A 12,017-nucleotide genomic window follows, 5' to 3' on the forward strand; every position below is an offset into this window, starting at 1 on the left:
AATTAAAAGAGATTTTCTTGATTCGTTAAAGCAGATTCATCATTAAATAAAGGATTTTTATCCGCGTCTATTAATTTTATCAAATCTTTTACAGTACTTATTTCAAATTATTTTTATAGTATTTTATTATTTCTAATAATGTTTCAAATTTTAAAAAAAAATTAGACTCTAAATCCATGTAAGACCATTATAGATGAGAAACCCCCTCTTTTTAAACTAAAACAAGATAGTTGATTCATTAAAAGTTTGTTCCTTCGTATTAAGGTATTTGATTTATTGTATGATAGTTTCTTTTACTTTGATATTTTTCTTACTTTTTATTTTATTTTTAGTTGTTTTTACTTTTTGTTATCTTTGGTTATTCAATTTATTTTCTTTTAGAAATCATTTTTTTATTTTTGTTTCAACCTTAAATTTGTAATTGTTATTGAAGTAATCATATTTAAAATATTGTTCGCTTAGGTATTTAATGATCATTACGATTTAATTCTTGTAAAATGTTCCTCGATGGTTGAAAAGAAAAGTATTTATAAATGACTCATAATCTTAACTCAAGCATGTGAGACTTTATAATTGTAAACAATTTCTTTTATTGTTATTTACTTTTTCAACATCAATCATTTGTTTTAACATTTAACATTAAAATTTTGTTCGCACCATTATCTTTCCTTTGGCATATATAATAAAATTGAATAGGATAACTATCACATCTTTTTGTAATAAATTACTATTATGTTTAGGACATTTTTTTATATTTTATTGTTCATTTTAATCATGGCACACCAATAAATATTTGTACAGTTGATAAGAAACAAACTCAAGTGATTTTGATAAGAATGTGAGTTTGATTTTCATTTTTGATGTGAGGACGTGGTTGTTGGTAATCTCTAAATATATTTGTAAATACTCTAAGTCTTATAAGGACTACACTAACACTTATGAGCCTTTAGGACTCAACTCACATAATTTTTTTCATAAAATAAAATAGTCATCACATTATTTATATAATTCTTTTATCATAAAAAAAATAGTCATCACACTAGTTTATCATCAATAGAGATGATAGCTAAGTTCCCTTTGGATATTAGTTAGGCAAAGTTAACAGATATTTCATACCAATAACATAGTGACAAAAAAAAAATACTAATTTATCATAATATTTTTTAAAAAAAATTACCCTCTTCGATCCTTTTTATAAGAAGCAAAAAAAATTATTATTTTAGTCCTGGTTATAAGAAACATGGACTCCCTTTATTACATGCTAAATTTATTTTACATCCTTAATTTATACCTTTTTAAGATGTAATACTTGCTAAATTTATTTTATATCCTCAATTTATAATGAAAGATTATGCGAGTAAATGTATTTATTGACCTATTATCAATACAAGCACATTCTCTTGGTGGAAAAAACATCATCCCTTTGAATTATGTGTAGTGTTATTAAATATTATCACTATTTTCTATGGGTATTTTTTAAATATTATTTAAATTTAGGATCTTGTTAACCAATGTTCCTAAGACAATAGTTAAGGAATTAAAAGGAGAAAGTCTATATTAGGAAGACGAGAATGTAAAAAAAAGTAAAAAATAACACAATTTTACACATTTCAATAAACAAAAATTCTTTTAATTTTTTAACCAATATCCTAAAGACAATAGTTAATATTTATCTTAAATTTATGATATTCTTAATTAAGTTAACTAACTTACATACTTGATGGTTTTGATTGATGAATTAGTTATTTATTTCATATATAAGATAATTAAAGGAGTGATATGCAGTGATATTTAAAAATACACTACAATATTACTACAATAATCAAGAGTACAATAAAAAGTATGATATTTATTTAAGAATATAATTTTATTTCATAATTGATTAAAATATTTTAAGATGTAATTTAAGATTAATAGTTGAATACATAATAATATGAAAAATAAATTAACAATTGAAACTAAAATATGCAATTAAAATAATATATATTTAATCATTAAATACGTGAATCAATAGGTGTGAGATATTTTGACTTATAAGAGATTTCATATTTGGATCTTAGATATACAATTGTGTTAAATAGTTAGAGAAAAATTTTTGTCACTCATAATAGTTCTACCCTACTCAAATATGATTGACTCCAATGAAACTTACTTATAGTCTACATAAAAAAGAATGTATATTTAAATTAAAACATTGTAAAATTTTAAAATTAATTAAAAAATAAAATTTATAATTTCTCGATATATATTTTTATCCATTAAATTAAATTAAATTATGTATATATATATTTTTTAAAATTAAAACAAAATAATTGATTAAAAAATATAAGCATATAAAAGGTTAGAAAAAACATTAAATTGAGTGAGGGTTTTTAACCGCCACAATAATATTTATAAATTATTAAAATTAAAAGTATTCTAAAAAGTATTATAGGCCTAACGAAAATAAAATAAAATTTCAAATTTCCATTTATTAAATTTAAATTAAAAAAATAGATTAATTGAGTGAAAGCAAACAAGACTAAACAATTTATAAGAATAATCCAATAATTTTTTAAATAACCATTTCAATTCAATCGATAAATTCACTTGATTTCTCTCATACTAACCATGAATCTTAAAGTTGATTAATGGATTTTGTTATCTTATGTTTTTTAATAAATATAGTCAAAAATCAAATAATTTTGTTGATTTGAAGCTTGTATAAGAATTGAGTATTTTGACGTTGTAAATTTTGTGCATACAATTTGTTTTGATCTATGATTTGTGTCTACTTTTTTAGCAATTGATTGAGATTCAGGTTGCTCCTCCCATGCAAGCAACATATTTAAAAGTTGCTTCATTTTAATTATGAACAAAAGGGAACAAATTGATCGGGTTGAAGAAAACTATTTGCTACATCCAAAGTGTAACAACATAACCCGCTCAATTTAATTTTTTATTTGTTGCAAAATTTAAGACCTTTTAATTGGAATGTTAACAATCTACAAAAACCTTTAATCATTTTTTTTTACAGAACTCCTTAATCAATTCTAAGATTCATAGAACCATACGAAAAAAAATGGAGCACACAAATTTTAACATTCTTTGCAAGGAGAGTTTTAATTTTTAAATATTATTGTAACAATTAAAAATTATCATTTTGTTAATTACATGAATAGGAAAACGTTTAGGTCCATAATTTTTTGAAATTTTTTAACTATCATTATATTAAAATTATTATCATCATTAGTTATAAATTTACAAAAAATAAATAAATTATTCTTTTTAAAATATAAAGAACCAATTGACGAGTTGCAACACTTTAACAATACTTTTTTATAAAAGAATAATTCTAAATTTCTAATTCTTTAACTAGGATCTCTTAGTCATTTGTTACCATTCTCCATGACCATGCATGTGAAATATTTTCTTTGTATAAAGAAACAATTTATATGAATAATACATTTTTAGAAGAATTTATTTTTAAAATATATACATTGATGGTATAAAACAGATTTGATAAATTATGATTGAATAATTATATAAAAAAATTTATATTGCAGTCCATAACCTTTTTTTATCTTTTTAGAAACGATTTATCGAAGAAAAAAATATTTTTAGAAACTAATTTAATTGCCTTATTTCAAATCTTAAGAAAATAAAATAATTGTCTTAAAAAAGGAATTAGAACATTCAAAGTTCAAAAGGTCGTTCAATTACAAAATGTTAAGTATAGTATCTTTGAAAACATTTATGATCACTACCTTAAAATATTATAGTGATCATTAATTAATTTACAGTATAAAATTTGACATTACATTGATATTAAACTCTTAAAAGAATGTAGTTATTTTCTTATCGTGTTATGCAATATATTTCAATTTTATACACCCACCTGATTTTTTTAATTCTTCCAAATAATAAAATTAAAAGGCTGAAAATAATCCACAACATCATAACGACAAAGTTTTCAAATTGACTAGTCTACTAAAAGAATAAAATAAATCCTATTTTAGTGATAGACATAATGACATTACTAGGATGAATTTTTAATTGGCACAAAGGATCTGCCAACAAGAAATCTGCCCCCAACCCCCTCTCCCACATTCCTGTATTATAATATTAAGATAAGAGAATAGTAAAAAACTACAAAAGAAAAACCAAACTGAATTTCATACATCTGTTAATATTAATGAAGATACAATGACAACATACGCCAGAAAAAAGAAAACTGCAATCTGTATGAAAAACTTTGGATTTTCCCTCATGTTGGGTGATGTCACCGCCCTGAAAAACAAAAAAATTAATTACTATATATTGCAAAAATCGCTTAAATATTCACAAGGGAAAAAAAATAAAATGAAAGGTTGCAAGCATGCAAGCTTAAGTAGGAGGAAGAGAAAGTCCATGACAGTTATTCAACTGATATTGTGACTTTCGCTTTGTTACCTAGCAATTCGTTGAGAGAGTCGATGAAAAGGTAAACTTTGTATGAACACAATGCCTGGTCCTGTTAGAAGAGCTGTCACAGCATTGTCACCCTGCAAATTCGAGATAACAATCATACACACCACATTCTAGAGAAAATTATTATGGGTGTTGGAAGATGCATGTTAGGAGTAAGCTATGCATGACCATCAAGGGTGGCATGGTGGTCCCCATTAGGAAAATGCTAATACGGTGGGATGATAAAAGGTGGCTGTAGCCTGTATCATCATTGTCATTATAGCATATAATTGCCAACTACCGAGGATCTTGTTGATCCATGTGGATTAGAATTTTTATGGACGGGTTGGATTCATTGTGTGGCCAAGGAAGGGCAGAAAAAAGGGTAGCATAGTGCTAGAAAGCTCCTAGAATGCTCGGGGTCCAAGGAATGGTTGGACCCATTGTGTTTCCTATATAGATAACAAATTATGGTTATGAAAAAGTTACTCCCTTGATTTTCTCTAAAGTGAGGGGGTGTAACTACACCCCACTCTAGAAGATTTGAATTCCAGGTTGGTTTAGCAACGTAAACAGTAAACTCTCAATTTTTGCCCGCTAACATACTCAAATGATTAGGGAGGGTTGGAGGGAGAAAGAGAGGAAGAGGTCGTGGGTTTGAATCCCTCCCATTAACAAAAACTAATAATTAACATTTGTCGATAAAAAAAATACTCAAATGATTACTAAGTTTACTACTGAAGTTGTCAGCAGGTAAAGTCTTTAGCAATGAGCGTAAAAGACTTGAAAATTGGAATCAAATCCTAACATTATCAGGGGAATAGGGAGATGCCAAACATGCATAGTTCATGAGCCATCACAACCAAGAAAGGCTTTGATTGGGAACATAAAAAGGCTTGAGATACAGAAGCTACTTACCCCAAACATTGTCCTTCTTGCGGGACCATTATATTTTATTTGGACATTGACTGTACTTGTCACAGCAACAATGGACGAAACATCAACAGCTAGAACTTCACCGATCTCAAGATTTTTCTGTACAACTAACAATAAACAGAATCCAATGGAGCACCCTAGTGAGAAATTACAAAGGAGAATGGTGGAAAAGAATAGAAAATACTCCAAAGCAAGATCTTAATCAAGCTGATATAAAATGTATTCAGAAGGAGGTAAGAGTTGCAACGGGAAAAAACACTTCATTAGCATGTATCAATCTAGAAGAAAAGAATACCAGATCCACCCGCTAATATGAATGCAAGCCCTTGGCCAGATAGCTTTTGCCTCAAGAATCCCTACAAAAAGAACATGGTCTTAGAGAAATGATATTGGAGATATGCATGACAAGGAGATCTGCCAATTTGGTTTGAGAAAACATCGAAAACAAAAAATGTTTTTAAATTGATTTATTAATTGTTTTTTTCTTCCATATATCATGTATATAATAAACTAGTCAAGTGAATGCAAACGCAGCCTAAAAATAAAAAATATTGTCTTTTAGCAAGAAATTGTCCATCGATCACACCAAGATCCATCAGTAGACATGTAATGTATCCTAAGAACAGCTTTTATGTCTTGGTACAAAAAGAATTCAATGTAGACATTGCTGCCTACACAGATTGCAACATCTTGGAATGCAAAAACAATGTCCATTTTATGCAATGTATCAAAAGAAAAAAAGCAAACTAAGTTTGCCTGCCAGGCAAGCGATACCAAGTTAGTAACAAAGACAATACCAATAATGGGAAAAATCCCAATTATCTCACCTCAGCACTAGCAACAGCATTTCGTCCCCTTTGATCAACTATGTTGCTAACCTTCACATCATTGACAGAGCAAAGAAAAGCATCTGGCTACAGAAAAATTCAAATCGAGGTTATTTTGTATTTTCTTCAGATTTAAAAGAAAATTGAAGAAAACAGTAAACCTATAGAAATAAAATTTTAATATTTAAAATCAAATCAAACAAATTAGTTATACCTGACACAAAATCTCCCCATTGAACATTGCCAAATCAATCTGTATTTGTGTAACAGACACATAACCAAATATGAAGAGGAATTCAGTCAGATGAATACAAATATGTGTTTCAGATTATTAATATCGAGACTTAAAACAAGAGTAACAATGGATTATTTAACTAAGTTGGAGAGGCATGGAAGTACAAACTGGAAGAATTCTTGCAAAATAAGGTGCAGCAATTCCAACAAATCCATCGCTTGGTCCAGAATTGCAAAGTACAATGCTAGTTATAGTTTTGCCAAATAACCACTGCCATATGCCTACTTCATTTTCTGGAAGGTAGGCATTTTCCATTTCAATGGATCCAGACATAAAGCACATGGAACCTACAATTAAGTAGCATAGAGATTCCATAAAACATTGATAGGTGTGTGTGATCAACAAATTCCAACTTATACAAGTTATGTTCATAGAGACACAAATGTGGGTGAATTTATTGGTATCAATATACATTAAAAGATATCACAATGCTTATTGGCAACCTACTAGGAAAACAACAAAATAAATTATCTGCACAGCTCCACTCCAACTAAAATTTACTTCCAGTTCCAGGTGACTCATACTTGATGATTCTTCCCCATTTAAGAATTAGGGAGAGATAAAACAGTCACAAACATGCTTATCGGCAACCAACAGGTCATAAATCAATTTAAGAACTAGGGATTCATTATTCATTCTCTTTATATCAGGTACTTCTCAAATTATTTTAGAGAAATGCTAACAACACACTCTCTTCTATCGACTGGAATTTATTGGAGATAACAAAAAATATTGGGTCTCACTCCTTATTTAATGAGCCTCTCTCACAAATGGGGTGGAGTGGGGATAAATATAGGCAGCCTTATCCCCACAACCAAAGAGGTTGTTTCCAGGATTTGAACCCATGACCTCCAAGTCACGAGGCAATGTATGTTCATTATTATCTATATCTATATTCTATAAATCATTTTTGGATCAGTTTCATATTCAAGCATGACAGCACAAAATTTTCATTTGAAACTTTGTGAAGAAAGAGCATCAAGGGAAAAAAAATTCAAGATGCATGAATAAAAAAGTACCCAACAACTTACCAGGCTTTGCAATGATTTTTTCTTGTGGCTTCAACATTATCTGTGTCACAAGAACCGAATGAAGAATGATATTACAGTTATAGAGACAATATAAAAGAAAAGTTACAAAAAAATTGGCATTTTAAGCTTAAGATGGTCTCACATACCTGAACCACTTGAGCTTCACCCCCTAAAATCTGAAAAGGTATAATTGCATCTTGCGGACTCTAAACAGCATAACATGAAAAAAATCACCAAGAGATTATAAGGAAAATTGGTATAATGTTAGGCATTTCCTTTATGATAGCAATCCTACTCCATAATAAATTGAGGGGCACTGAAATTCCCTTGATAAATAATGCTTACAAGAAAATATATGAATAGACATACTGAGAAACTTTCCTTTTTCTCAAATTTGTGTATTAGGATATCTAGTCAGCTTTTTCCATTTTCTAGCATCTGTCATGCAGGCTTTTTGTGAGGTTAACTTCTCCTTACCTCTCTTATCCAGCTATCCAACCCCCCCTCCCAACCACTAAGATTCACAGCTATTACTAAGAAAGTATGCATGATAATAAAAGCATACCAATTTATCAATTTTAACATTCCTTAAAACTACACCAAACATTTAAAAAAAAAGGTTTTTTTTAGATAATATCACTTTGCACATTCCAGAGGAGATATGTAAGTTCCATGAAGGCATGGACCAAAGGAGCAAATTATCATGATCCTGAACTCAACTAAATTTTGTCAATCATACAATGAAGCCATCCTGTCTAATCAACAAAACAGTAACCTCAATTGCAAAAACTTAGCAATATTTATAAAAAAAAAACACAAATTGATCTTCTGGAGTACTTCAATTTCACAAATTACAATCCTAGCTGAGAGAAGCCATCGATGCATGATATTGCATCTAACATATTAATTCAGTATTCAAACACAACTAAGAAGTCTAAGCTGTTCTAGAATCAAGATTAACAGAAAGCAATTGATTGGAGCCAAGACAAGTTTTAAAAAGGGAAAAAAAACTTCTGTTATGGGTGAGAATTAGTGCAAGTACCTGATAAACATAAGGCTGAAAGGGCGTTGAGAAAAACGGTGCAGCCATGGCTGGGGCACAGAGATTACTTTGAAGTTACTGGAGGTAAAGACAGCCTATCTGAAACCATATACATGAAGAAATTAATAGAGTTTTTGTTGAACAATTTATTTGATTTCTATCATGTAATAAATTCTCATGTCTGAATGTTACAAGTTTACAACTGACAATTAATACAAGGGTTCAACTCATCACTCAAAAATTAAATATTATTAACACGACATTCATCTCGCCATTATTTTATATATGAGTAGACAGATTTAATCATAATGACCAAGGTTATCAAACTCAAGTTTATGTAAATCTGACTCACAGACTTGGGTAAAGTTTACCTATTAAAAAAACTATAAATAACATATATGCATGAACATAGTACTTCTAAAGCAATAACAATTAACATTAGAAAAATATATTATAATAGAGAACAAAATAATATAGTTCTAACACCATCAAAATACAATTATAATGGGTCAATGAGTCAAAATGGGTGAAAGGGAAAGATGGACCCCATGGTGAAATAGTGAACTGGGGATAAGAGACGATTTTAAATTGTGAACAGGACCATGAAATTCGGAATGGATGGTCTTGACAAACTTTTTACAAAAATGGGTGAAATCGTGAGAGAGATGAACTTCAACCCATTGCGTTGCACTTTGCCTTCTAAAGTTCTAATTCAATTTGCGACAGGGTTGTCATCTTCAACTTCATGTCTGGTTATGGATGCTCTTGATTGAAGACGTCGGTGGCTTCTAGAGAAAATCGCAAACCTAAGTTTCTGATTTGTGTGCCTTAAAACAGCTACAAGGTGTCGTTTTGGACAAAACAAATGGTGTGAAATCACCCCTAAACTCAATAGCTTTAGCAAGCCTGACCGAGCCTGCACAGAAACAATTCTGGAAGTGTCAAGAGGGTCTAGCTCAATTGGTTGAGCAGCGTGTGTGAGTTATTGTAAACCTCCTGACACTGTCTTCGATTCCTGCAGTCAAAAAAACAATTCTGGAAGTGTTTTGGCTAAATGGAAGCTGCTTGGATTCTAGAGTTTTGACAACCTTGATAATGGCAGTCATCATCTTTCTATTAACAATATTTAGAGCAATAAATAGGCAAAACTTATCCTCCTTCTGATCATTCCCTGTGCATCAGGAGCTTTTGCACACCAAACAAACATCTTACAGATTCTTATTTTTCAACACTAAACAAAACCAAAAAAGGCTCCTTTTTTTTTCTCTCTCCTAACGACTCCAAAGGTGAAATCTTCACAAACTAATTTTGAACTATTGACATTTTGAAAGATTAAGCTACCCAATGGAATCAGAAATATAAAGTAAATTATAGCTTCAATTGCAAAGCATTGCGCTGATGACCTAGGAATTTAAGAAGGACAAAAGGAAACATAACCAAGATTCATTGAAATTCAAAACTCCATGCAAGATTTTTGCAGACAACATCATGTGTCGAGATGTGGCCGCGATAATGGTGGTCACTGGTCACTGCAACCACATCAGGCTATTATTGCAGACTGCACCAGTCAAAACTCGTGATAACATAAACAAGCCAGCCTGCTAGAGAATGTGAACTATCAACTAACCCATAAACAGTTCCGTATTCGAGTGAAAACCCTAGATCCCAAAAACACTTACCCTACATTCGTAACTTTTAATATATGATGATCTAGTCCACTGATCCACCCACTTGTGCATTTTTCATCTCACTCTCTTTTTCTGATAATTCACATTCAGAACCAACAAACAAACCCCAACGAATTAAGAAGCACCCATTAACATACAGCACAAGATCCCACACTTATCCTTTGTGGTGAAAATAATCAAACCCTGATAACAAACAAAAATCATACGCTGAAAACAAAAGATGCATCTGATTCAACTAAAAGCTTAATGTTGTGCCACAGTAGTAGCTGCAGCACCTTCAAACGAAAAACCTACTCTCAATTAAATCCCTGAGACAAAAATCGTAAAACCCCATTTAAATTCGTTGTTAACGGAGGGAGGGTCACGGGCAACTAAAAAAATCAAGAAATTAATATATGCAATTGAATATTGCAGAGAGATAAATCCCAAAATTGCAAATTCGATTGCGTAGCCACTTACCGAATGAATAATAGTTGATGTCCAGTCGAAGGCAGTTGTAGATCTGGGCGATGTTGATCAATCGATTCCCATGTGCGAGCGAGTTGAATTCAGAGGATGATGATTCATTGGGTTATTTGGGATTTAGTTTTCGTTATGTTATGTTATGCTTCTATTTTCTCTTGTTTTTTTAACTAAGAAAAAGAAGAAAAAACTTTTCAAACATATGCTTGTGAGTTGTGACTGTGTTGTTGCAATTTGTGGGGTACACGTGTCTTTCATTCTGATGTGGCTTGTTTCTATTGGATAGAGGGGTATGGTCAATTCCTATTGGCTTGTTTCTAATATGTGTTAAAAATAGTGTAAAAACACACATTCATATAATGAGAGAAAGCGTAGTTTCAAATGAATTCCGGGATAATTAAATATATTATCGTCAAAAATATCAACAAATTTGGATTTAATTATCATGCATCCGAAAGAATCCATTTTTTAATTATGTTTTCCCTAATTCAAAAAATATACATTTTTACAATGTTTTTCTCTTATGTTTTTTTTACATGTTATATTTAATTAAATAAATGAGGATGAAGACTATTAAAAGTCTTACATGGAGTAAAATAGCACAAATTTCTAAACTTTTATGTTCTTACTAACATTCTAATCATGCAATTTGACCACACCAAATAAGATCTAGTCCAAACCTAAGAGGATAATAGATAAATAGGCATACTTAAAAATTCCCTCGTTGTGTGCTTATATAGGGAAAAAGCAAGGGACTAGCTCATTCTTGTTAAAGTGTGTCTTAGAAAATGAGAACTAGTTTGATTGAGGCATTGATTAACATTCCAAGCACGTAAATTCACCAAGAAGATCTAGTTGAGACCCAAGAGGAGAGTAGAAAAAAATATATTTAAAGTTGTCCCACACATTTATGAAAAGACGTATTTATTATACTTTCAAACCTTAAATGTTTCAACAAATATTTCTTCAAACAAAAGTCATTATCCAGCAAAATAAAATGGTTTACAAACAACAAACACTTGCTATAGATTGACTATAAATATGAAAAATTTTGAAGAGTTAAAATTACAAACCAACACACTAATATTTGAAATTTGTTATTCTCTCTTTTCTAAACTTTTTCTCTATAAATTCATAAGTTGTAAAACACTCAAAATACCTTTTAATTCTTAAAAGAGAAAATTTAAGTGTTAAACTTTTATATTCGTCTTTCAGACACTTAGGTTAATTTGTGTGCAAACAAATTCCAACAAATCTATTGATTTGTTTAAGAGTAAAAAATGGTTTGATAGAGAAATAATACTTGTG

The 12,017-nt window shown here is 30.1% G+C and overlaps 1 protein-coding gene across 3 annotated transcripts; it reads right to left on the reverse strand.

Annotated features, from left to right (window-relative positions):
* Positions 1-3,935: 3,935 nt before the first annotated feature.
* LOC114391839 lies at positions 3,936-10,886 on the reverse strand. 3 transcript variants are annotated; one of them, XM_028352827.1, is made up of 12 exons: positions 10,707-10,886; positions 9,193-9,574; positions 8,560-8,658; positions 7,664-7,723; positions 7,518-7,557; positions 6,595-6,773; positions 6,406-6,444; positions 6,192-6,278; positions 5,660-5,720; positions 5,347-5,471; positions 4,432-4,523; positions 3,936-4,269 (listed from the first exon to the last, which is right to left on the reverse strand). In XM_028352827.1, the coding sequence occupies exons 3-12, from the start codon at positions 8,605-8,607 to the stop codon at positions 4,155-4,157; spliced, it is 846 nt and encodes a 281-aa protein (XP_028208628.1). In that variant the 5' UTR covers positions 8,608-8,658; positions 9,193-9,574; positions 10,707-10,886; the 3' UTR covers positions 3,936-4,154. The 3 variants fall into 3 exon arrangements, with proteins under 3 accessions (XP_028208628.1, XP_028208627.1, XP_028208626.1); XM_028352826.1 differs by lacking the exon at positions 9,193-9,574 and having other exon boundaries at positions 8,560-8,654; positions 10,707-10,885; XM_028352825.1 differs by lacking the exon at positions 9,193-9,574 and having other exon boundaries at positions 10,707-10,885.
* Between the last annotated feature and the right edge of the window lie 1,131 nt (positions 10,887-12,017).

Source organism: Glycine soja, chromosome 17 (genome assembly GCF_004193775.1).
Source record: "Glycine soja cultivar W05 chromosome 17, ASM419377v2, whole genome shotgun sequence".
NCBI lineage: Eukaryota > Viridiplantae > Streptophyta > Magnoliopsida > Fabales > Fabaceae > Glycine > Glycine soja.